Here is a 26,525-nt window from a genome sequence, read left to right as displayed (position 1 = left end):
TACATCCATCACACCCAGGATCACTCAAAAACATTTGCCTCAAGTATTCAAAAGTACTTCCTCTCCAATCCTAGCTCTTGTTTATTTTTATATGCTTAGTATTTTTTTACGGTAGATACCCATTTAAAAAAAAATACTACAATACAGCTAATAATGTGGTGTATAGGGAAAATATTACTGTATAGGAACTATTCAGTGTATACAAGTTGCTATTATAACAAAAACTGAAACATGAGGTCCAATTTATTGAATCATATTTTTCTACTTTCAAAATATCGATGTTTGAAAAATGTAGTAAATATGCCGTTCCTTGGATTTTCTTTTTTTTTTTTGTTTACTTGCAATTTCAGACATGGCGTATGCGCTTGAATCTGGCCTCAACCCATTATCCCTGCTCACAGCATGCTAATTGACACCATTGTCTCTGTTTGCAAACTGTGGCGACATGAGGCTCCCCTGCATTATCATAGTTTTTTTTTTTACTGATAGTGTTTGGAAGGCAATTGATAATGCGATTTAAAATGCCAACGAATGCTTAGATGGAGAAATCAATGGCAGATATGATGCATATCATAGCCTCGCTACGAGACCGGAAAGACTACGCCTGTCTGGCAGAGGCTGGGAGGAGAAGGGGAATCGATCCGCAACGGCCTAAGCGTTTTGTTTAATGCGATTTTTGCCGGGTTCTCCTCATGCCTGCGCTTGAGACTTTGGGGGGTGCAGATCTAAGTGTGGTTAAAGACTGCTGAAGCATGGGAATCCATGTCTGTATTATGCTGTAATTGGACGCCACAGGAAATGGATATTGATCAAGACACGGAGGGCGCTCGGTCTGAAGTTTCCATTTTAGTTCCCGGTGTTTGAGGAAGCCCAACGATGCATAGTTAGAGCGTTTGCGATGGCTACCCATAGAAGGAGACTATTTAACAATACATTTAATGGCGGTGAAACATTTATCTATTGCATTGTGCAACTGGTAATGAATACCACAACACGGCTACTGTCCATCTGTGCATTTGAATCGGAAACCTTTGGTTTAAATGGCTTGTGTGTGTTTACAGTGGTCCCCCTCCCACTTTGGCTGTGGCACGTCTCTCGCACAGTGGACCAAGCTGGGCTGACCGAGTCAAGTGTTCCCAGTCACTTCCTGTCTCCAGCCCAAGTGTCAACATCCCTGCTGAAAAACCAGGTGAATGGATCTTCTCTGTTGACAGTCATGTGTTTTCAAATACAGATGTGTTAGTATTTCTGTTTATGTATATGTCGGTATCCATCAATCCTTAGCAAAGAAAGATGCAGAGGGCTGGGAGACCGTGCAGCGTGGGCGCTCCATGAGGCCACGCTCCATCACCATGGTGGCTAAGGTAAGCCCCGTTCTGGCCCATGTCAGCCCCAAAGATGACAGCGACAAGGAGAACCAGCGCCTCCAGCCCTCACCTCAGGAAAAGTCTCAGGAGGTGACGGAACAAGAGCAACTTTTACCCCAAGAGCAGAGACAAGAGACGGAAAAGACCCCCGTCATCGAGGTACTGAGATCAACCTGCTTCCCTTTATTAATTATTTAGAGCTCAGGCATAGATATGAAGGCTCTGTAACATCAGTATGTTTTTGTTTGGTCACAGTGTGTTCATAGATAAACTGTCCAGACAGGGCAGTCGATTTTGTACATGTTGATCAGATTTAATGAGGTTTATTAAATATTGATGATGCAATGTCCTAGATTACATTTGAACAGTATGATAAAGCCAATAGCTCTGTTGCAAATCCTAGTGAGCTGGCATGCTACCTACTTCCTGCATAGGCTCAAAACAGCACCCTCTCTAAAATAGAACATCATTAGCGACTGATTTGGAATGCTCTATGCAGGCAGCATCTCTTAAAAATAGTACAAGACTTGACCAAAAGAGTTTGTCGTTGGCATGATGCTAAGTTAATTTCACGATTTGCCAGTGGGCATAAAATATCACATTGTTTACCAGTAAATAAAACATTCATCTGCAACACTGTGGTGTTGTCTTCTCCAAAGAGCATTTGATGCCACCCTAGGATTTTGCCAAAATTTATTAGGAAGCAGTTGCCTACTTTTGAAGCAACCTGCACATCAAGAGCCTTGAACTGCTGCCTCTGAAGACAAGCTTACTAGGTTTTACAACCGACGAGCATGTTTGTGGTTTATGATCATACAGTTCTTGGTATGATACATGTTTGTTTTGAAATGCATGATATTGTGTAATTATTTAGCATGCTGTGTTTCTTTTAGTTCTGTTTGTTTTCTTGCTGCACTCATATCTACCGAATGGTCTGTCCTACAGATGCGGCAAGGAGTGCATCGACATGCATGTTTGTGTTCATATTTATGTATGCATCTGTGTGTATATTGCACAGTCCCCAGCAGAAAGTATTGAAGAGCCAGGGCAGAGTGTCAGCGCACCCTCTGAGGACACGCCACCCCCCACCTCTGACCCCACGCCACCCCCTACCTCTCCGCCTTCGCAAGCCCAGTGCCCGGAATGGGATTCCGATCCAGGTCCTCCTTCTGTAACCCTTTCCCAAACAGAGGAGCCAGGTACTGGGCAAGCCAAAGTAGAGCAGGGGATGGATGGGTCGGTGTGGAAGGTCGCGGCACCGTCAGAAAAGGTGGAGGCAGCAGTCTACGTTCCCCTGGCAGCGATGACACTGGAGAGCATGCTGGACCCCACAGAACTTTCCACCGTGAGTGCCAAGAGACACAGGCCAGGGTCATGACTGCCGCCTAAACAAAGTCAATCCCAAAAACCTCCAGGCGAGGCAGGATTACCCCCCCCCACCCTTTTCTTAGCAAGTATTTGTATGTGCGTGCTGACGGGTGAACTATTATTACTGTGAGTAGAGAACAGGAAGGCCCAGTTGTTTGTTTTTATTTTAGGCTTATCAAGTGTCTCGTGCACCAGCCAGACACCTTGACTGGTTTAGTCCCCATGGGCTGTCATTGACCTTGACCTCCCTTTGAGCCTTGACCTCCCAAAATCATGCTAGATTCACCACACATGCAACAAAAGTGGCTGTTAATGGAGCATCTGCAGATCTCTCTCACAGTCAGAGCTCCTCTGATCAATTATATTAATTTTGCACTGTATAGTTCTAGGAGCTTGGTGGTTTATAGAGAGCCAATTTTTACCCCTCGTGCCCTTTTCCTGGTTGCATTGGCACCGGCAACGAGGACTCTGAAGCGGTCGAGAACGATGTCTTTATTTGTGGCATTTACAAACGTCAACAACCGGTGAATGGAGGACGCAGTGATCGGAGCTGTTCTTGTTGTGTGTCGTGGGTTTCGTGATAACAGAGATGGAATGTAAATGCACAGTTCACTTGATTGAAAGAGCATGAAAATCTAACTAAATCTCCTATAAAAAAATGTGCAGTGTTATCATCAAGGTTAAGAAAAGAACAAAATGCTGCTGACAACAGGTAAATGCCTTTGGGCCAGATTTTCGAACCTCTTGCGCCAGGGCAAACCATCTTTTCACGTTTAAATTGTACTGTCAGGTTTTACTAAAGACACGCAGTGAAGAATAAGCACTGAAAAGGAATGGATGCAAATATTTTTGTGTCTGACCTTATTTAATATGCATTTGTAGGAGTTTCCCTTTCTGACACAATTTATGGGAAGATAGTATTAAAATGAATCATGCAATGCATGTTTTGCGCTTGTTAATTCATTGCTGTTTGCGGCATTATTTAACGCCCCAAAAAAGCATGTCTGAAAGCAGTGGTTCTCAAACCTGTTTTGGAGTACACCCAGCCCTGTACATTTTGTATGTCTCCCTCATCTATCACATTTGATTCAGCTCCTTAGTGGAGACTGCAAGAACCTGAAGTGGGCATCTCCAATATAGGGAGACCTGCAAAATGTGGAGGTTTAAAAAATGCGGTCTTATAGGATTAGTTCAACCAAAATTGTAAATCCTGTCATTAATTACCATGTTGTTCCAAACCCATGAGACTTTCTTTCATCTTTAGAACACAAATTAAGATTTTTTTGTTAAAATCCGAGAGCTCTCAGACCCTGCGTAAACAGCAGGATTACTACCACATCAGTGTCCAGAAACGTAGCAAGGACATCGGTAAAATAGTCCTTGTGACACCAGGGGGTTCAACTGTAATTTTACGAAGTTATGAGAACACTTTTTGTGTTTTTGCGAATGCTTTGTTTATATAAAGAGGAAGCAAGCGCATGCATCAGGATACTCTCAACAATGTCGGCACGTTGTAGCAGACGGGATGAGGAGGAGAAGAATTATAGAACAAAGGTTTGTTTTTCTTTTTTTTTTTTTTTTTTTGCACAAAGTATATTTATGTAGCTTTGTAAAATTACGTTTGAACCCCTGATGTAACGTGGACTATTTTATCGATGTCCTTGCTACATTTCTTGACCTTGATCGTGATGGTAACCTTGCTGTCTATGCAGGGTCTGAGAGCTCTTGGATTTTATCAAAAATATATTTATTTAAGAAAAAAAAAAAATTTTGTGGAAAAGGGGTGATTTAAAATTTATAAATTCCAGATAACAATCCTAGTACCATATTTCTGTCCAGCAACCAACTAGCGACAAAATGTTTTGCTTGAAGTTCAAGACTATTGATTGGTTTAACTACTTGACCTATAGACCAAATGGCTTTTCTTTACACGGGATGGCTGTAGAAGTGAGATGATGACCCATGTTTTGGCATTCTGCTTGTCTCCTGTCTTGTCCTTATAAGAGAAACCTCCAAGGGGTTAATTAAGACTAGACCCACAGCATTTTCTGTGCGCTACCGGCTTCCAATACTCAATGGGTGTTGGCCTCTGTACAAAACCCAGTCTGAAACAATGGAGATGAATGAGGTTTAAACTCCCAGACAGAAGCACAGTCTCAGTCGTGTCTGAATCCGGAATCATTGCTTCCGAGGCCCAGACACTACCTCTCTGGGTGGGTCAGATAAGCCCAGCTCTGTTTAGACTCCAGATCTAAGACCAGCAGGCGAGCTGTTGAGAGAAATCCAGCTCTTATTATGCTCGCTAGCATGATGTTTGACAGTGACCTCAGTGCAGCATCTCCATCTTCTCCCACGGCCGTCTGTAATTGGCACTCAGCATACTGTTCACTCATCAGGTTCTGAAAGCGGGGGTCAAGTGTTGTGGCCTCTGATGGCAGTGGGTAGGATACATTTTCCATAATATTTTGCCAATTTACCAGTCATCACGAGTCATGAAGACCCACAGGTGCACCCCTAGAAGGAATGTATGGGTAAAAATGTGCCCCTCAATAAATCCTCTTTTTGTTACCACCTTAAAATTTGAAATAAACCCTTTTGGCCCACAGGTAACTATTCTCCAGAATACTAGAGTCACCTGATTCAAGTAACCTTGAGAAGAAATTTCAGTTTACATATTGATTTTTTTTTTTTAATTCTCATCCTGCTGCCCCCTTCTAAGTTTTCTTAACTAACTTAACAACTAATATATTTATATAAATGTACTTATAATTAATAAAGTAACTAAATCTATTAAATATTATATATTACAATTATTTATACATATGTACACGTTTATACATATGGATGATTTATGTACATTTATATAGATAAACGTATTATAATTTATATTTATTTACATGATTAGATTGTTGTATTCCATTCCGTAGACATGTGCAACCCGATTGTTTGCAAAACATTCCAAATGAACCTATTTTGCCAACTACAAATGTGTAGACTGCAGTAAATTACAAATAACTTTTAACCATGACTATATTCACAATACAAAATAGGCTCTCATACCTTATTACTTTAAATACTTTGTAAAAATAAAACCTCTTCCCGTCTCTTTGTCCCTGTTGTGGTTGTGTGCTGCATGATTTCGTCATGCTTCCCCATGCGTGGTTTTTGTGATTGATTGTGTTTATGGCGTGTGCCTGGATTTTCATTTCATTTGATCGCTGTTCAGTTTCTTACAACATCTTTTGCATTTGTACGTTTTTGTGATGTGCAGGCTTCCACCAAGCATTTAAAATTGGGTTGCATTTCAGAAATTTGAGTCTAGCCTGATTTCAGATGAAGTGCTGAAATAATTGCACCTTGTCCCGATTGAAGTTGTGCTGCCTGGGCTTGTACTCAATAGCCTGGTGTGGCTAACTTGGCACTGTACGGCTCGTTTTGTGCCTGTTTGGTAACTTCAGTGGCTGATTATGAGTGTTTTGTGCCTGTTGTCAGCCCCAATCCATGGCTGAAGTTTTGGCTAAGAAGGAAGAGCTGGCTGACCGCCTGGAAAAAGCTAACGAAGAGGCGATCGCAAGTGCCATCGCTGAGGAGGAACAGCTGACGCGTGAGATCCAAGCAGAGAACAATGAACTGGAGACCGAGAGCGACTTCTCTGTAAGTCAACAATTAACCCCAGTGGTTTATATGACTGATGTCATTACAACAACATCAATCTTTTTTGCTCTTTTATGTGTGTTTTCTGAATTTACTGTCATTTTTAATTTTCTCTCTTAAAGGCAGGTATCGGGAGTGGCAGTTGTGGCTTGAATTTAGACTGGAGTGAGATGCTAGCTGATTATGAGGGTAATGATGTGGTTAGCATCTGCAATGCTAACTGTATGTAGAAGTTAATTATTTATTTAATGACAAAACGAAATGGATAAAATTGCTGGAATTAAATTAGTATTTATTTTAAACAATATTTTCTGCAAAGTTTGACTTTTAATGTTTAAATTTGTAATTGACTCCCCTTTTACTTTTTACTAGTGCTGTCAAACGATTAATCGCATCCAAAATAAGTTTGTTTACATAATATTTTTGTTTGTAAATTTATTATTGATATCTCAATTTTAATTAATTCTCTTTTTTACGAAACGATATCGATTCTTAAATCCCAGGGCTTGACATTAAGCCTTGATATGTGTTTGTAAGTATATCAATCATTCACTTGTATGAGTAAAAAGTTACTTGTCCAGGTTTTTTTTTTTTTACGAAAATGTAATCCATTATGAGGCAATAGTCTCATCACTGCTCTGAGGTTTTACTTTAGCCAGCATATTTGTGATATTTGCCTTAAATTGAAGACACTTTTTAACCTTATGAAGGGCAAGATTTTCTTAACCTTACTAAATGTACGTGTCATCATTTACATCAAATCCTCACATTTGAGAGGTTCCATAAATGCATTTACACAGTAAATTTGCAAATGCATAATGTTTTAAGATTGGTTTCCCTTTTTTTTTTTTTTTACACATAAATCTGAAATGTTGAATTTTGAATGACGCTTTTACATTTGAAACCAAGCCACGAGTAGGTGGCGGCAAGTCTCAGAATGAGTCACTGATTCAACCAATTCGTTCAAACTTCTAATTAATTCAATAAATAAAGCAAGTGACTGTCTTTATGGATGGCTCACTGAATCTTTGACTCACCTGATTCGTTCAGAAATGCTGAATCGTTCAGAAACGAAACACACTGCTGTGTATTGCTCGGAGATGCGTTTTCGTAAGCCAAAATGGTCTATGATGTGTTAATGGTCTATGATCAGTTGATATTAACTACTTGTTTATTGAACTACTGTTGTATAAAATCAATGTCACATTTGCAATCATGCTGGTGCTTAGTCATGTGATGTTGCTTACCTATATCGTATGTTTTATTTATATATATATATATATATATATATTGTGTGTATATGTGTGTATGTATGTATGTGCTGCCCTAATTATTGTTTGTTATTTAAGTTTTAATCAGGACACTTGTCTGATAAATTCTCTTTACTTGCCCCTTCACAAAATCCACTTGGACAAGCGTTAATGTCGAGTCTTGAATCCCAAGAATCAATTAGTGTGTCCTGATTTCAGTTAATGGACGGAACATTGAAAGGCACTTCCCATCCAATAAATCGCAATATGCATTGTGTGTTGGTAATTTTTAATATGAAACAAAGTTTCAGATTTCAATTTATGTCCATTGTATGGCAGTATTTAAACCGTAAATGCCATTTTGACGCTGACAGATCACTGTGGCGCTTCAGTTCAACACTGCTGCGTGAAGCACAAGTGAACTGATCATCTCCTCATTTATACCAGCTTCAGCACAAAATAAACATGAGTAAATATCCAAAGGTAAGGTAAAAGAAAGAGTACAACTTTACAATCTGTATCCTGTCTCATGTAATCCCTCATTCAGTGTTTCAGCCACGCCAAGACATCAGTATAACAGCTTGTAAACTGTGTCGCGTGACTTTTAACTCAGAAAGCATATTTGGTGGCCATAAACTTATTAATCAGCCAGAAAAATGTACTGTAGAGAGGGATATTTTGCGAAATATATGCACAATGGTTTTCTGTTCTTTAATGGTTTGTTTCAAAAAATCGTTTTTATGACGGCCTTTATTTAAATGTAGAATTTTAACTTAATTAATAAAAACGTCATTAAGTGTAATTTTAAGTTGTTATACAAATCAGTCAATTATAATAATGTAGTACCAACTGACTCTCATGTTTATTTTACAGCATTAGAAGAGATTTTTTTTTCCTTGAGAAAATTTGGCATGTACTGTACCTGATATATATCCAAAATAATCAATATTGAATTTTGATTATAGTTCACACACATATTATTTCAACAAAAACTTTTATTATGAATGTGATTAATTGCGATTAATCGTTTGACAGCACTACTTTTTTTTTCTGTTCATGCAATTTTTTCTTGTCGTATTTAATTTTTTTGAAGAATGTATGCTTATATAGACTTTGCAGAAACTGCATTTAATCAAATAACATAAACGTTTCACGCATTACACTGAATGCTGATAATCTCAAAATGACAAGTCTTATATATTGGTCTAACACTTCTTGTGAATGTGTTTTATTGCGTCATCTTCTTTTCCGACAGCTCGAGAGCCTTGGCGTCAGAATACCTCCTGGGGTGACATCGTGGAGGAGGAGCCGGCCCGCCCGCCCGGTCACGGCATTCACATGCATGAGAAACTGTCCTCACCTTCACGCAAACGGTAACCGTCACATAGATCTGTGTGTTACAGAACTTTGTGTCTGTTCTGAAAGTTTACATATTTTTGTTAAGAAAAGATTGTCTTTAACATGGTGGTATTACCAGTGGAAGTGTCATTTCTGAACAGAGCTTCAAAAAAAAGTTAAACACTTTTACTATCTTCTGTTGTTAGGGAAACAAGGCAGTCTTATCCCCGAACTCACCATTATGGCGATGTTGTTACATTCACTTAATCAAAAAGACTGCAAAATGTGCCATTTACTGGTGCAAAAATGAAACGTTTCATTTTTTTAATGCTTTGTAAATGAAAATAGACATCGTATAGAATCCAGTTTCTGCCACAATAAGAAACTAAACTCTTGACTTGAGTTTGTCGCAATACTGAGTTTTTCTTTATCAAAATATTGAGATGTAAACTGTGATTCTAAAAAATTTTTTAATTACCTACAAAAACAAACAAACTTTTTTTTTTTCAACAGTTGTGGCATGTTAACTCTAAACTCCAAGAATTCCAAGAAATAACTCTGAATTTTGTGATATGAAATCACCTTTTTGTTCAAAAGAGGAAATTGGCTTCCATGTAATCATGAGTTTACATCTCACAGTTTTAGCTTCTTTCTCTGAATTATGTGACATGATCTAATCAATTAAAAAGACAAAACAAAAACAAATGTCCAAACAGTGCCATAAATTCACTATTGTGAGGAAAAAATTGGACTTGTGAGATGTCAACTTAAAACTCAGATTGCTATAAATAAAGTCCGAATTGGTAAATATAAAGTCACTTTTTATTAGTTTTTTTATTTATGTGTTTATATATTTATTTATTTAAGCGGTGGAAGTACGCTTCCATACAGTTGTGATCCTACACTTCATAGTAATTTATTAGTGCACAAATGTAAAAACATTATATTAAGGGATGTCGATTTTATTTATTAATTTAGTGTATTATGCTAAAACACTATATACAAAAATTGTCCATTATGCCCATTTTCACAGAAATCATTAAGTTATATTTTGACATGCATTGAATTTTCTAATGACTATTGAAATGCTTTTATATGCCACAATAATGTAATGTCTTTGAATAAATGTAAATGATCTCCATTTATTAGTGAAATTGAATTGAAATACTTGTGATTTAATTGATCCACATATCATGTAAATCACTGTTTGTTGTCAGAACCATTGCAGAGTCCAAGAAGAAACATGAAGAGAAGCAACTCAAAGCCCAGCAGCTCCGAGACAAACTAAGAGAGGAGAAGACCCACAAGCTGCAGAAACTGTTGGAAAGGGTATGTTTCTCCCCTTTAGCGCCTGTAGACACAGCTCATTTCACCTCAGCCACAGGGGAAAATCCTGTTCGCATGCCTGTTGAAAGAATCACTTAACAGCCATTTTAGTCGTTCAGGGTGATTCACTCCTGGTGAGATTCGTACATCTGATGCTGGTAACTCTGGAGAAAATGTTTGTTTTTATTCGGCTCCATTCTTGTCGAAGGAGTGAGATCTAAGTCAATATTGAGTATTTATATCTCTGCACTTGAAGTGGACCACTAACATGTTATTCACACCCCTGACAAGTCTGACTTCTGCAGACCGATTTGTCGGGATTTGATCTTTTTGTATCTCTTTTTTTGCCCAGGAAAAGGAGGTGAGGAAGTGGAAAGAGGAGCTGTTGGATCAGAGGAGGAAGATGATGGAGGAGAAGCTGCTTCATGCTGAATTCAAGCGAGAGCTTCAACTCCAGGCCATCGTGAAGAAAGCGCAGGAAGAGGAGGCCAAGGTCAGACGTTAAAACTGATTAAGTGTGTTACTGCACTGATATCAGCGCAAACTTCGATATTTTCTTCCAAAAATGTTCATATGTAGTTCACTGATTTGTTTAGGTGAATGAGATCGCATTCATCAACACTCTAGAAGCCCAAAACAAGAGACACGATGTTCTGGCTAAACTAAACGAATATGAGCAACGGCTTAATGAGCTGCAGGAGGAACGCCAGCGGAGACAGGAAGAGAAGCAAGCGAGGGATGAAGCCGTTCAGGTATAGCTGCTTTTTATTTATTTGCTTAATGCGTTAAATGTGTGACTATATAATTGAATGGTTTTTCAGGAGCGTAAGCGGGCCTTGGAGGCGGAGCGGCAGGCGCGGGTGGAGGAGCTTCTGATGAAGAGACGGGAACAAGAGGCCAGAATTGAACAACAGCGACAGGAGAAGGAGAGGGCGAGGGAAGACGCAGCGCGGGAGAGAGCCAGGTCAGCATCACATCCTGCCAAAACAGACCAGAATCATGATTCAGCTAAACACAAGGGCAGAAAGGACCTGGGCAAAGAACTCAAGGGGATTCAAGCTTTGAGAAACGGCCTGATTTAGGGTATGATTTGTGTAATAGTGATGCGCGGTTCGTCTCATAACCTGTGGGCCCCACGGGTAATCCACAGGTCAGGTCGGGGCGGGTTAAGAAATTAGCACTTTGTTGCGGGGTGGGTTGGGGCGGGTCACCAAAAACAAAATTAAAAAAAAATCCATTTATGTTTCATGGAATTTAGTGGTGGAAATTTTGATTCTTTCAAGAGATTCGTTGATTCACAGTTCGTTCACCAAAATGATTCATTCACTGATTCGTTCTGTGACCATTACTTCATATTACACAAATACCCCAGCAGTTGGCGAAAAAGAGTGTCTAATGTGTTTTGTCTTAAGTCAACGAACGTATTTACTTGTGACAAAAACTGATTTGGCTTTATTAGTGTGTTCATGATCGCATTAAATAAATAGTCAAAATAAAGTGTTCAGATTATCAAAGCACAATGTTTTATCAGGGATTAAACATGGAGTTATGTTCTGTATTCCAAATATGAAAACGAGCGCATGTGCACCAATAACTTCGCTTTGTATCTGCTGATTGTTGATCGAGATTTACATGCTTGGCCGACTGACCCTGTATACTCTCATTAATTTCATTCATGAACGAGATGTATCTGTTCATTCAACCCTTTCACCTACGAGAAGATCGTATTCGTTCCCTACATTCAACAAGTCACATGCTCCGTCACATCTTGACAGGATGAAACGGTTCACGGAGCTGTTCACGAGCTGCGCATGCGCTGCTAATAGCGCCGAGCTCGCGCGCTGCTGTGGGAGGAACTTCATTGAACGAGAAATGAGTCTTTTACTGTCTATGGTCAGTGGATTACGTAAACGAGAACGATTCGTTCACCGAAAAGATTTGTTCACGAACGAATCATCATAGTGCAATTACCTATAGCCTATATTGATAAGGTTACGATACGAAGGTCTAAGTAGCAACATAACTTCCGTGATGTCCCCGATGCGCGAGGCGGGTCAGGGCGGGTCAAGAAATTTTTTCTTTATTTGCAGGGCCGGCTGGGGTGGGCCAAATAATTTCACAAAAGCGGGACCCGCGGGTTGGAAAAACCCCTGAGCCGCGCATCATTATTGTGTAACCCTTAACCAAAAAGTATGCTATCTTTCAGAAGTTTGGAGTCAGTAAGATTTTACCTTTTTTATTTATGTTACAAAAGATCTGAAATGCTGTTATTTTATATTCTCTACTCATGAAAGAAGCCCTAAAGCAATCAATTGTCACTGTTTCAGTAAAAAAAAAAAATATATATATATATATATATTAAGCAGCACAACTATTTTCCACATTGATTTTAATCAGAGATGTTTCTTGAGCAGGAAATCCGCATTTTAGAATAATTTCTGAAAGATCATGTAACTTCGAAGATTGGAAGCTCAGCATTGACATGACAGAATTATTTATTTATTATTGTATTTTTTTTATATATATATATATATATATATATATTATAGGGGTGTCACGATTCTCTAAATCCTCGATTCGATTGCATTTTCGATTCTAAGCTCACGGTTCGATTCGATTCTCGATTTTTACATTTATTCTTTTTAAAGCACAGATTGTCATTTCTCAAACTAGACTTTTATGCAATATAATATCTGACCTTTGTTTGCAATGTACCACACTACATTGTCAAATTTTAAACTTTTATTAACAACATAATGTAACAATAACTTATATCTTTAGTCAATTGAAAACTTAAAATAAACTGCCATCCAGTTTCTCTTTTGTAAGTGCAGTCTTCTTCACAAAAGATATTACGATGTATCTATTTAAAAGATTAAAGATAAAACACTTGTTAAACACTTCACTGTCATTCATTTAGATTTAGATTTATATGTATGTATGTATGTGTGTGTGTGTGTGTGTGTGTGTGTGTGTGTGTGTGTGTGTGTGCATCATTACAGTCTGTAAAATATGTGTATCTCTTATTACAAGACTGCAATCACTAACAATCAGAAGAATTCCAGTTAATCAAGTATCTACAAAAGATCTACTCTATAAACAATGCATTAAATTACATTAAAGACAAAAATAAATTAAACAAGCCAAAGAAATGATTACTCGCATGTATCTGGTCCACGGATGAAGTCATGGGTCAAGTCAAGTCAATTATTAATCATTTTCTAACAGGCGTCGAATACTGACTTTAGGAAAAGGGGAATAACCAATGACATTTGAGATAACAACTAAAACAGCCAGCCCCGCCCCACGACTGACAAAATTCGATTCAGTTTTCCTCTCGCGGAAGCCATATAGCGCGCGCGCCAGCATCAGTTGAATGCTCGGTTAGTTTTGTCATTGATTTGCCGTCATACAACATGGGGGCGTGGCAGCATCGACGATTCCATTTTTTTATTCGAAGTTTGAGACTGTGACTTAATTTCGATCTGGCATACTGGATGCCCGTGATCTTCGGGCCTTTAGACGGCACTGCATCACATACAGGAATGCAACTGTAATGAAAATCACAACATGGTTTCAGGAATACTTCCAGAAAACATTGTCGGTGAACATAATCCACCGTGCCATTCGCCGGAGCCAGCTACAACTCTTTTGAAATGGACTGTGGCAGAGTGGAAAGCTGTTCTGTGGTCAGACGAATCAAAATTTGAAATTCTTTTTGGAAAACTGTGACGCCATGTCATCCGGACTAAAGAGGACAAGGACAACCCAAGTTGTTATCAGCGCTCAGTTCAGAAGCCTGCATCTCTGATTGTATGGGGTTGCATGAGTGCGTGTGGCATGGGCAGCTTACACATCTGGAAAGGCAGCATCAATGCTGAAAGCTATATCCAAATTCTAGAACAACATATGCTCCTATCCAGACGTTGTCTCTTTCAGGGAAGACCTTGCATTTTCCAACATGACAATGCCAGACCACATACTGCAACAATTACAACATCAGCGTAAAAGAAGGATCAGGATACTGAAATGACCAGCCTGCAGTCCAGATCTTTCACCCATAGAAAACATTTGGTGCATCATAAAGAGGAAGATGTGACAAAGAAGACCTCAGACAGCTGAGGAACTAGAAGCCTGTATTAGACAAGAAAGGGACACCATTCCTATTCCTAAACTTGAGCAACTTGTCTCCTCAGTCCGCAGACGTTTGCAGACTGTTATAAAAAGAAGAAGGGATGCCACACAGTGGGAAACATGGCCTTGTCCCAACTTTTTTTGAGATGTGTTGATGCCATGAAATTTAAAATCAACTTATTTGTCCCTTAAAATAATACATTTTCTCAGATTAAACATTTGATATGTCATCTATGTTGTATTCTGAATAAAATATTGAAATTTGAAACTTCCACATCATTGCATTCTGTTTTTACTCACAATTTGTACAGTGTCCCAACCTTTTATGGAATCGGGTTTGTACAACATTTTGTCCAAGCAACAATAAAATGACACATTAAATTCATAATTTGTCTTAAATATAATTTTGTTTAAAATAAAAGATCGTGAATCGAATCATGAGTTGAGTGAACTGTTACATCCCTAGTCATATCTGAATGTTTCCTTTTTAAATAAAAAAAATTTTTTTTTGTGCTGTAGGGACCGTGAGGAGCGTTTGGCTGCTCTCAGTGCGGCTCAGCAGGAAGCCATGGAGGAACTACAGAAGAAAATCCAGATGAAAGTAAACTACCACAAGTCATCTTTTGACATCATCTTATCCCCTTTTTAAAAAATCTAGTACCTTGGCCAAAACTGCCACTATGCAGTGTTAATAATTTTTTCATTGATGGAAATGAGACGATAACTAAATGAACAACAGTTTTATTGACAAAAGCTATGATAAGCATCTATCGGTCTTTTCATCAACGAATAAAAATTGTATTGCATGTTGTGTTGCTTGTTGAAGCCTTCACAAAACATTCATATTATTAGATTATTACGTCTTCTCCAGTTTGGAGATTTTAGAGAAATGCTTTCTTCATGCATTATAATAATTTTACCAAATCGGTTTGATTTTAGTCTACAAAATAAAAAATTAAAACCATTTTCAGCATGACGAGAGCAGCCGTCGACACATGGAGCAGATGGAGCAGAGGAAAGAAAAGGCCGCTGAGCTGAGCAGCGGAAGACACGCCAACACGGACTACGCCCCCAAACTCACCCCTTATGAACGGAAGAAGCAATGCTCACTCTGTAACGTTGTGGTAGGTACCACATTATGCGATTCTCTCTTATCTGTTTGACTGTTCTGTTTTACGGTTTTAATACATTCAGGGCCATTGACGATGAGGGAATTCTGTCCCATTTGAGCCAATGAGCGCAGAGATCCCTGCAAAGATGGACAGTCCGTCTTTGTTGCATTGCCAGGCAGAGTACATAAAAATAACAGACCACAAGGTGATTCAGAGGATTTTCATAGAGAATGCATGTAAATGAGAATTTAACTGCATTAATTAAACATGAACTCCGGGCGGAGATTAATAGCTGGGCGTGATTATGCTTTTCAAGCGACAGGCAACAAATCTTTGAGTGGCCGCATTTATCTCTGACGCGCCCTGCTTTTACTGCAACTGGGGCCAGACACCTTGGAGCTTCAAACTGACATCAGATTAAGCGCTGGGGAGAATGAAATCTTGTTAAAAATGTCAGATGACCTTGGCCAGGCTCTGACACCAGAGATCATCTTTAGGTCAGCGGGAAGCACTCTAGTTAATGACATTATACACAGACTGTCCTGTGTGGGCTGGACTCCAGGACTCAAAGGAGACAAACAACACAAGCATCCAGATACTGGTGTCCTCACCTGCTATAGGGAAAACTTTACTGCTTTTGTGTTTTAGGACAGATTTTACACTCGGGTCACTTTCATGCAAAGCACCTTTCAGGTTCGGTCCTATTGGAGTAACGTTTGGAAGTCAGTGCACAACACAATATTGTCGCTAATTGGAAAATTTAACCCAAGAATTGAACTCAATGTACTCTGTTTACTCTATACGTAGCACAAAAAGAGATTAAAAGTGACTTTCAAGTTTGGATCATAAAAGAAGATGTTTTGATGGTGGTGAGAGTACGAGATCAGCCCTTATGGAGTTTGAACCATCAATCTTTTGCTTACCAGCCCTGATCTTTTCAGTTATACCAGCCCAGTTTCTCATGATCAACAGAACCATTACATGAATAATAGAGACTTTCCGTAGAGGAGGAGTCTTATATGCTTTCACATGACCTCTTGAGTTCTCAGGACAGGTGAGCTGCACTACAAACTCAAGAGGGATATTTGAGCTGGTGAAAAACAGTGCTTGGGGCACCGATACATTCAAAACTCTTTGCTCCTTTTCCTTATCAGTTATTCACCAGTGTTTTCAGATTTTCTGGCTCTTATGAGAGGTGTGTGTCAGCTCTGCAGATGTCTGTGGGATCGAGGGATCATATTTAGCTTTAAAGGGTTGGAACATATGTCTTGATACCTGAGAACTGTCAGGGCGTGAATGATGCCGAAACACATTGTGCGGTAGATCGGTATTTTTCAGGCCCATGGCTTTATAGTTGGCGAGTCGCCTCACATGATCTCCGACCTCTGTGTTTGTGTTGCAGATCACCTCTGAGGTCCACCTGTTCAGTCACATTAAGGGGAAGAGGCACCAGCAGGCAGTGCGGGACAGCAGCAGCATTCAAGGGCGGGAGCTGTCCGATGAGGAGGTGGTGAGTCTCCCCCACTAAAAAACACAGAAGAAACAAGGGACCTTCCCAGGAGTCCATAGTGGAAAAAAAAGAAAGTTTTGGTAGAAATCCAAATAAATGTATACATTTGCATGAACTTTTAAATATGAAAGTGACTTAACATCCTAATGTACTTAATGAAAATGGATATTATAAGTACAAATTTATATATATATATATATATATATATATATATATATATATATATATATATATATATATATATATATATATATATATATATATATAATTTTAATTTATAAGTTAAATATTTATATTTGAAAGGCCAGATACATAATTTATAATTTTATATATTTTAGCAATTTTATAAAAAAAAAAATATATTATTGTAGATGCGCTTATTTTTCTTTTCTTTTTTTTTCAAATAACCTAAATGATGCATACAAATGTATTATACATACAAAAAGCAAAAAAAAGTAACATTTCATACTAATTTTGTATAAAATGCAAATTCTTACTTTCATTATATTTATTGAAAGGTTACTTGAAAAAATGTGCTTAATGTAAATTGTTTTAGTCTTGCCCATATTCTTCTCACACACACATCTGTTTGCTTTTATTGCATGTATTTTATAAACTAATTTTGAATTGTTCTGAATAATTAAGTATTATTAAAATAAAAAAATAAATTATTATAAATTAAAAATTTTTTACAAAACTTTTTGAAAATTAGTTTAATTTTGATTCTTTTTTTCAAAATGTCATTATACAATACATTCAATTAAATACAAAAAACCCAGAATATAGCATTTTACTCTGATTTTATAGACAAATATGAATTATTACATTTATTGTTCATAATATTTCTTGAAAGCTTAAAACATTACTTGAATATTTGGTGGTACTTCATGTAAATAATTTCACTCTTGCCATGTTTCTCACACAAACAGTACGCACACACTCTATTCAAGTTCATTTTTATGGCATACATTTCATTTTATGATTTTGCACATAATTTTTCATATCTGTAAAGGTTGAGTGGATCGACACCAACTTTCCCATATTGTCCCCAGTTTGTGGTACCGTAAAAAGCTACAACGAATCAACGCTAATAGTGTTTGTGTATATGGTGCGGGGTGAGATCACCCTTCCTTGTCTCTGGGCTTGACAGAGTGCCTTTCCTCTGAACGCCGCTCGTTAAATGCGGGATCTCTCACCGCAATTGAGATTGGCTTTCACACTGGGCTTCTTTATACGGCTGACAACTGTTGGTGCTATATGTCGCACCTTTGGCCCCTGGACCTCCTTCATTCAAACCTTTTTTCAGCGGGTAATATTTAAACCCCCACTGCTAGCCCTAAATCATTAGCCTTGGCTGCGGCCACCTATTTCTCTGCCTGACAGTGTGATAAACACACAGCCGAGCCACCGCGCCACGGCTCGCAACCACGCGACACACGTCAGGTGCAGCCGACTTAATGAGGCTTGTCTAGATTGTAGAGCTTGATGTGTTTCATTGAATTTACTGTTCACGTGGAACTAGTTTTTAAACAACTTCCATTCGGTTTACGTTTAAAGGGAAACCACCATTTACATTTGATTTATTCAATGTCTATAAAAGTCAGCGAAATTAGCTAAATTGGAAACTTGAATTTGTCTGAACTGTAAATTTGTTCATCATACCGTGTCCTTGGTTCTTATTGGAAAAGAACATATTGCTTATATTCCTTCATCTATAGAAGTTTATAAGTAATATGTCTAAATGTGCAATTTTGGTAATTCGTTCCCATTTTAAGGAAACCTGGCCGTGAGACTTGTTTGGATAGTCTTGCCATGGACGCCCCCGTGCTTCTTATTTATGTCTTTGCTCATTTTGGTGCGCTGTATTTCATTCACGCAACCGCCAACTATTTTCCAGTCGGCGCTTCCATAATTCTTGCCGTTATGAAAGATTTTTAATTAAAACTGAGATGGTTGGCTGAACCGTGCAGAGGTCACAACATAGTTTTTCAGCAGAAGCGTGTCCAGAGCCTCCGTCTGTCCTCGTATTTAGTCATATTTCGCTATTTAAAAGACTCAGAGTTAAATTGAAAATACAGCGATTATCAACAGCAATGGATCAGTGTGTCTGCGGGACACTTGGATTGCCTCTTGGACTCTATATTATCCTTTATTGGTTGTCATCTTTTCTGGTTTAAAGTGATATATCGCGGCTCTGGGCCCCCAGTGTTTGACACGTAAGAGTTTTATTTATCCTCAACCTTTGACGCCAGATCCAGAAACACAGCTGTACGTTCAGTTATTCAAGCTGAAATATCACACAGCTTGTTGGAGTCACGGCATAGTGGTTTGCACACAAGTGCTCATGTGGGACAAACAGATTTAAGTCCAGACTTGTGTTGTGTATCAATACATTAAGTGGCTTAAAGTAATTTAAAGATTATTATGTAAATATAATAGAACACTATAGTAGTAAGTGCTGTCAATCGATTAAATAAAATGCAATAATTAATCACATTAATCACAATGAATCGCGATTACTCACTCGTTAAGATGTTCAAGTCTGAATAAACTCAATCCTTTAGCAGTTGTGAGTGGGGTGGCCAAACCTTGATTAAACAAAATGAATAGCCTGCATTAACGCCTTATATATATACTAAACTATTTGGTAACACTTTAAATAAGGTTTCAGTTATTAACCTTAATTTACATGAACAATTATTGTATGGCATTTATTAATGTGAGTGTCTCTCACTCACTCACACACACACACACACACACACACACACACACACACACACACACACACACACACACACACATGCTAAAAATATTCATGTTCATATTAATTCACAGTACATAAACTGATGTTAAGATGCAACTTTCAATTTATATATATATATATATATATATATATATATATATATTATTCAATTATATTATTTGATTTTAGTTTTTTTATTTCTTTTATATTTTTTCTGGAATATAGAATATAAAATAAGTATATACACATTAAACATATCTCAATATTTAATATTCATAATTCATATATATTTTATACTATTTATTTGAATTATATTATTAAAATAGAAAAATAAATATAAACATTTATTTGCATATTAGTTCTTTCCTTTAGTGTTCTGATTAACACAAGTTGTTTTACGTCCTCTGAACTTTTTTTTTTTCTTATGACAACAAAGACCAAATTATGCATCATGTCAAATTACGCATCAAAGTTTATGATGTAGTCTTGCAAGGGATGCACAAGTCAAGTTTTTTATTGTGTCTGTGTGGGTTGCTGGTTAGTTACCTTATACCTCCAGTCTTTACATTGTACCTGAATGACAAACAGCTGTCCGTTTCACATTGGGGAAAGCCATCTTTTGCCGGCTCTTTTGTGTCACACAAAAGAGTGGAGGATGGGGACGTGTATCAGTGTGACAGCGAGAGCTTCATCACGGCCCCTGGGCAGCGGCTGAGGTGTGATGTTTTGGGTGCTCTCTCATTACGCCCCATAGCACTGTGGGTTTTTGGGTGTTCAAGCCCACGAGATGGTCTCTCTCACTTTTTATATCCCACTCGCACGCCTCCTATTATTACGGTGTGCAAGTGGACACCTGTCCATCACCTGTCCGTCCATGAATTTGATAGGTCGTCATTTGCCATATTGTCCTCTTTCTATAGCATACATTTTTTATGCCATTCTGAGGAAAGCATCACTATTAACTATTGCTTATACTTGGAGTTTGGGGGGGGGGGGGGTTAAATGTTCACCAAACCAATCCAACTATTTCAATCTGACAAAAGATTCTCACAGACTTGAGTCATTTAGATCATCTAAATTATAATTTTCATGCATTTATTAAACAGGGTCTTAAAAAGGTCTTAAAATTTGACATTCCACATATTGAAAGCTTTTAAATCCGATATTATAAAGTCTTAAATTCATAACATCATGTCAAGAAAACTATCTTTCTCTGTATTTTTGTCTTATTTTTTTAAAGGGGTTATTGGAATGAAGATCTGTAAAGTTGCAAAGACTGAAGTCTCAAATCCAAAGATATATTCTTTATCAAAGTTAAGACTCTGCCATGCCCCCCTGAAATGCCTCATTTAAACACGCCCCCACATGTCTACATCACTATGTGGAAATATTTGCGTAATGCCGCACAAATGTTTACGCAAAGAAAGAAAGCGTTGTTTCAGTAACACAGTTATTTGTCCTTCCGAAAGTAAATTAATTTAGGAATCTTTGAGATTACTTACAACAGGACTGCAACGCATTTTATGGACGACCGTTTCAAGAACCTAGGAGAGGAGGTCATTCTTAATTCTGAATCAGCTACCTAGAGTATGCTTTGTTATTAGTTTAAGTATTTTCTATTGACTTTTCAAATGCAGAGTTTTGTGTGTTTGCGAGTTTTTTGTGTGTGTGTGTGTGTGAGAGAGAGAGAGAGAGAGAGAGAGAGAGAGAGAGAGCGGCACACAGTGGAGTTTGTGGCTTGTGTACTGCAAACACATACAAGCTTCATCACTGAGTCTGTCATGTGACTCTATTCCTCTTTCGGGCTTGAACTTATTGTAAAACTAAGGATAATATTATCCGTCTTTACATTTATTTTGAAAGATGAAGCTTGCAATTATGGAAAGGGACGTTACATTTCTGATGAGTGCTTGTGGCGTTCGACCAATCACAATGCACTTGGTCAGTTGGCCAATCAGAACAGACTGTGCTTGTCAGAAGGAGGAACTGATGCGTTTGAGAGAGACAGGCCATAGAGAACCTACAATAATGTACAGTATTTGAAAAATAATGTGCTTTTTGAACATTAAAGCATGTCAACATATTCTGTTACACCAAATACACAAAATAATGATCTTTAAAACAGCATCACTAGACCACTTTAATACAAATATATTTTATATTAAAATATTTGTTATACTAAACATCCTCAAATCGAAATACATTTATTGCAAAAAGAAGAAATTAAGTTTGTTTAAAGGGTTAGTTCACCCAAAAATTTTAATTATGTCATTAATGACTCATCCTCATTTCGTTCCAAACCCTTAAGACCATTGACCCTTAACAGCATTGTCTTCTCTTCCGTGTCTGTTGTGAGCGCGTTCACAGCACTGCAGTTTAGTGATATCCGGTTCACGAACGAATCACTCGATGTATCCGGATTTTTTTTAACCAGTTCACCAAATCGAACTGAATCGTTTTAAATGGTTCGCATCTCCAAGAAGCATTAATCCACAAATGACTTAAGCTGTTGACTTTTTTTAATGTGGCTAACACTCCCTCTGAGTTCAAACAAACCAATATCCCGGAGTAATTCATTTACTCAAACAGTACACTGACTGAACTGCTGTGAAGAGAGAGATGAAGATGAACACTGAGCCGAGCCAGATAATGACTCGTTCAAGAGTCAAGAACCGGTTGCATCGGTTTTCAGATCACCAGTTGTGATGGGAATTTCGGTTCTTTTCAATGAACCGGTTGAAGAAAACGGTTCACCGGTTCTTTTGCGCTCGATGTAATGACGTCATTGGCGATGATTGCCCTTGATTCAAGCCTTCGGTTTATCCGCACTCATAACATTAGCACAGAATCAGTTCAGAATCAATCATCAAAAGAATCAGTTCGGTTCAGATGCTCTGTGTCGGTCTGCTTCACGCTGAATCACACATGCACAGTATCATCATCATGTCAGTATCGGACACGTCTGACAGAAACGGCTCTTGGTACACTGTACTCAGAGGGAGTGTCAGCCACATAAAAAAAAGTTAACAGTTTAAGTCATTTGTGGATTAATGCGTATTGGAGAAGCGAACAGTTTCAATGATTCATTTCGATTCGGTGAACTGGTTCAAGAAGATCTGGTTACATCGAATGATTCGTTCGCGAACTGGATATCCAGACTGCTTTGTTTTGAACTCTCTCACACAACAGACACGGAAGAGAAGACAATGCTGCCATTTTTGTACCAAAATGTATTTTCAATGCCTCAAAAAATTCCAACGGACCCTCTGATGTCACATGGACTACTTTGATGATGTTTTTCTTACCTTTCTGGACATGGACAGTATACCGTACACACAGCTTCAGTGGAGGGACTGAGAGCTCTCGGACTAAATTTAAAATATCTTAAACTGTGTTCCGAAGATGAACGGAGGTCTTACGGGTTTGTAAATACATGAGGGTCATTAATGACATAATTTACCTTTTTGGTTGAACTAACCCTTTAAATATCTGTCAGAGGAGTATACAATTTTTATGCAGGAAATAAGACTTCTTATGACAATTTATTAGCAAGTAAATGTATCTTGATTTAAAAATCTTTGGACATTTGAACTGAAAAACAAGACAAAATATTGATTAAAATATGTTTTCAAGTGCAGCCAGAAGATACAGTAGAAATTATTTCCATATTTGAGTTTTTGTGAGCAGAGCTGTTTTAGCCTTAAGCATTTTTTTTTCTAAAATTAATATTAAATAAATCCCTTTCATAAAACCTCCAGAAACCGTGGAAAAGTGTCCGTTTAATATTTAGCTCAGGTAAGTTTTGTTTTGTCGGAGTATGTCCAGAGCAGTGGTATTATGAAATGATATGATTTTCACTTAAAATGTATTCTTAAATTAAATTCTGTTTGAGTCCCAAACTGTCGGACCGATTGACTTGCCATAACTGTTTTCCATTCCTCAGTTCACTTGCACATTAGGAGCTTAGCTCTGGCCCTGATCTCCTCATAGATCTTTTTTTGGGGTGCTCCCCTCTCCTCCAAACCCCTCTTTATAATCTTAAGATGGTGCACGTCTTTGAGGTGTTACAGAAACAATCCCATTAAGTGAACTAGATCGCCTTTCAGAGAGATTACTCAACAGATGCCTCTCTGGCCGCAGGGAGGCAATGGTTATGACTGCAGGGTCGACTCCTGTTCCCCAGGGACTCGGGGTGGATGCCCCGTCCAGCACACACACAATAACTCGTCCACTTGAAACACTATATGATGCAGATGTACAGATTTCAAACGGAGGTCCATGAGGCAATTTGTCACATTTGTCTCAAAGTCATTCATTAAGGACAGGTGTCAAGCATTCGAGGTCGTTAAAACGTTGTTATTGTTCACTTCGTTATTGTCCAACCTTAATGGACCTCTGAAGAGCTGTTAGAAGAAAGCCAGAGCTGATGTTTATTCAGATACGTTGTTCGTGGTCTCCAAACAAATCCCTAAATATTGAGTACATAGCTTATCACTCAAATTTGGCTCCGAGCATAAATAATACTGATAGTAAGGGTCGATTTTTTTATTTTTTATTTTTTATTTTTTATTGAGCTTTATACATCGTCTGAATAAATAAGCTTTCCACCAATGTATGGTTTGTTATGATGGGACAATATTTGGCTGAGATGCAACTTTTTGAAAATATAGAATATTTTGAATATATTGAGTTAAAGTTGAAGTTCTTGGCCATGCATATTAATAATCAAAAATTACGTTTTGATATACATGTTTCAAAATATCTTCATGGAACATGATCTTTACTTAATATCCGAATGATTTTTGGCATGAAAGAAAAATCTATTATTTTGACCAATACAATTTGTTGTTGTCTAATGCTACAAATATACCTGTGCTACTTATCACTGGTTTTGTGGTCACCGAATTGTTGCCTCATATAGTGCACGTACCCAAGTTATTTAAGTCATACTAAACCTCCAGAATCAACCTAGTAGGTTTTTGGCCCCCCTCCTCCGCTAGCACACAGCCTCTGAGGTATCGACTCCGAGTGGGAACTCTTATCTATCTCACCCGCTGCTCCCATCCTCCGAGGTGCCGGATGACAGGATAATTGGATAATTGCTTTCTGGCACATGCATCACATCATCTGAAATTGAGTTACATCCGTCTTTCTTCCCATGGAAATATCGGCATCATCAGAAAGAGACGGAAAGCTATACCTCTCTCCCCCCTCAGCACTTCCGACCGCCTTAATGCCAGCAGCGAGCAGAGGAGATGCCTTCATGATTACGGAGCACAATGGCTGGGCCGGGAGGACTCTACATGCCACACAAAGAGCTTGACACCTGGTCTTTCAATGAAGGCACTCCGCTTTACATCCTAGTGTGGGAGTTGAAGACCACCCTTTGTACATGTGCTTGGTGGTTTGATGTTTGATCTCTTCTCTTGTCGCTCTGTTCTGACACAACCATGTGTCATTATTCTATTGCCCTTTTTCTGGATGCACATGACTTCGAACTGAGAGGTCTCTCTCGTTACCTAATGGTTAGAGAGTTTGACTCCTAACCCTAAGGTTGTGGGTTCGAGTCTCGGGCCGGCAATACCATGACTGAGGTGCCCTTGAGCAAGACACCGAACCCCCAACTGCTCCCCGGGCGCCGCAGCATAAATTGCTGCCCACTGCTCTGGGTGTGTGTTCACTGTGTGTGTGTGTGTGTGCACTGCTGTGTGTGTGTGCACTGCTGTGTGTGTGCACTTTAAATGGGTTAAATGCAGAGCATGAATTCTGAGTATGGTTCACCTTACTTGGCTGTATGTCACTTCACTGTCACTTTTACTTAATGTCTTTCTCGTGATTTGAATTCCTAAATGCCTTTCTCACATGTGTTTGCTTCAGTTCGAACTCAGATTTGATCTATTAAAAATTATTTCCTGCAATTGAAATAAAGCGGAAACAGAATATAAATATTAGATGAAAAACTTAAAATGAAACCGAAATAAATACATTTTATGTTCTCAAATTAAATTGAAAAATGACTAATCTTATAAAATAATAATAAATTACTAATCTTAAAAAAAATACATAAAAATAAAGCTGTATAAAAATATGACATTAAAAAAGCTAATAAAAATTATAGTGAGAATATGAAAGTGAATGCTAAATCCAAATGTTAATATGCTTTATCAATAATTCTAAAATAACAAATTCTGAATCTGTGCTGTTGAATATTAGTTCATGTTAAATTACTCGTAAAAATGCATTGTTTACCGTAAAACTTCAAATAATAGCCGAGTCCCAAATAGACGCCTGTCTCTTTTAAACGCCTGGTGTGACGACAGGTTTGGGTAAATAAAGGCCGGTCTCAAATAGAGGCCTGGTCTGTTTTTTTTAGTATCGGGTTGTATTTGATCTTCTCAAACCCGTCAGATCGTCGGTTCTATGTTTTGATTAGATTTCACGTGACAGACACAACAGTTCATGAACGACTCACTATGGCAACATAATAAAGAGGTTAACGAACTTTCTTTTAGTCTTCAGTTTTTCTTAATTCTCTCAATACCTCCATGGAGACAAAAATAAATAAGTATGATTTGACATTTTAAGCTGACAGTTTTCAAATTTGCCGAACAAAATTCAGAAGAAGCAGCGACATTTCTCGGTTGATACAAAGAGAGCTGGATACGGAGCGGCTGAAAAATTCCTTAAGGTATGCTTGCGCGGGCGCGTGTGTGTTCGAGGGAG

The 26,525-nt window shown here is 38.2% G+C and overlaps 1 protein-coding gene across 7 annotated transcripts in view; it reads left to right on the top strand.

Annotated features, from left to right (window-relative positions):
• LOC128014560 (S phase cyclin A-associated protein in the endoplasmic reticulum) overlaps nucleotides 1-26,525 on the top strand; it is a 121,684-nt gene that overhangs the window by 15,658 nt on the left and 79,501 nt on the right. For 5 of the 7 annotated variants that reach the window (XR_008183577.1, XM_052598213.1, XM_052598214.1 and 2 more), the window contains 13 exons: nucleotides 1,062-1,189; nucleotides 1,285-1,526; nucleotides 2,386-2,712; nucleotides 6,228-6,389; nucleotides 6,512-6,578; nucleotides 8,895-9,012; nucleotides 10,195-10,306; nucleotides 10,656-10,796; nucleotides 10,900-11,055; nucleotides 11,125-11,267; nucleotides 14,957-15,038; nucleotides 15,409-15,561; nucleotides 16,952-17,059. Coding sequence is in view for 6 of the 7 variants with exons in the window: in XM_052598213.1 (XP_052454173.1) it covers nucleotides 1,062-1,189; nucleotides 1,285-1,526; nucleotides 2,386-2,712; nucleotides 6,228-6,389; nucleotides 6,512-6,578; nucleotides 8,895-9,012; nucleotides 10,195-10,306; nucleotides 10,656-10,796; nucleotides 10,900-11,055; nucleotides 11,125-11,267; nucleotides 14,957-15,038; nucleotides 15,409-15,561; nucleotides 16,952-17,059 (1,939 nt within the window). In the remaining variant the exon portion in view is untranslated. The remainder of the gene's footprint in view (nucleotides 1-1,061; nucleotides 1,190-1,284; nucleotides 1,527-2,385; nucleotides 2,713-6,227; nucleotides 6,390-6,511; nucleotides 6,579-8,894; nucleotides 9,013-10,194; nucleotides 10,307-10,655; nucleotides 10,797-10,899; nucleotides 11,056-11,124; nucleotides 11,268-14,956; nucleotides 15,039-15,408; nucleotides 15,562-16,951; nucleotides 17,060-26,525) is intronic. The other 2 variants (XM_052598216.1, XM_052598217.1) reach the window with 1 other exon arrangement.

Source organism: Carassius gibelio, chromosome B25, assembly GCF_023724105.1.
Source record: "Carassius gibelio isolate Cgi1373 ecotype wild population from Czech Republic chromosome B25, carGib1.2-hapl.c, whole genome shotgun sequence".
Classification (NCBI taxonomy): Eukaryota; Metazoa; Chordata; class Actinopteri; order Cypriniformes; family Cyprinidae; genus Carassius; species Carassius gibelio.
Note: the sequence above shows the minus strand (reverse complement) of the source record. Positions and strands in the feature narration are given on the sequence as shown.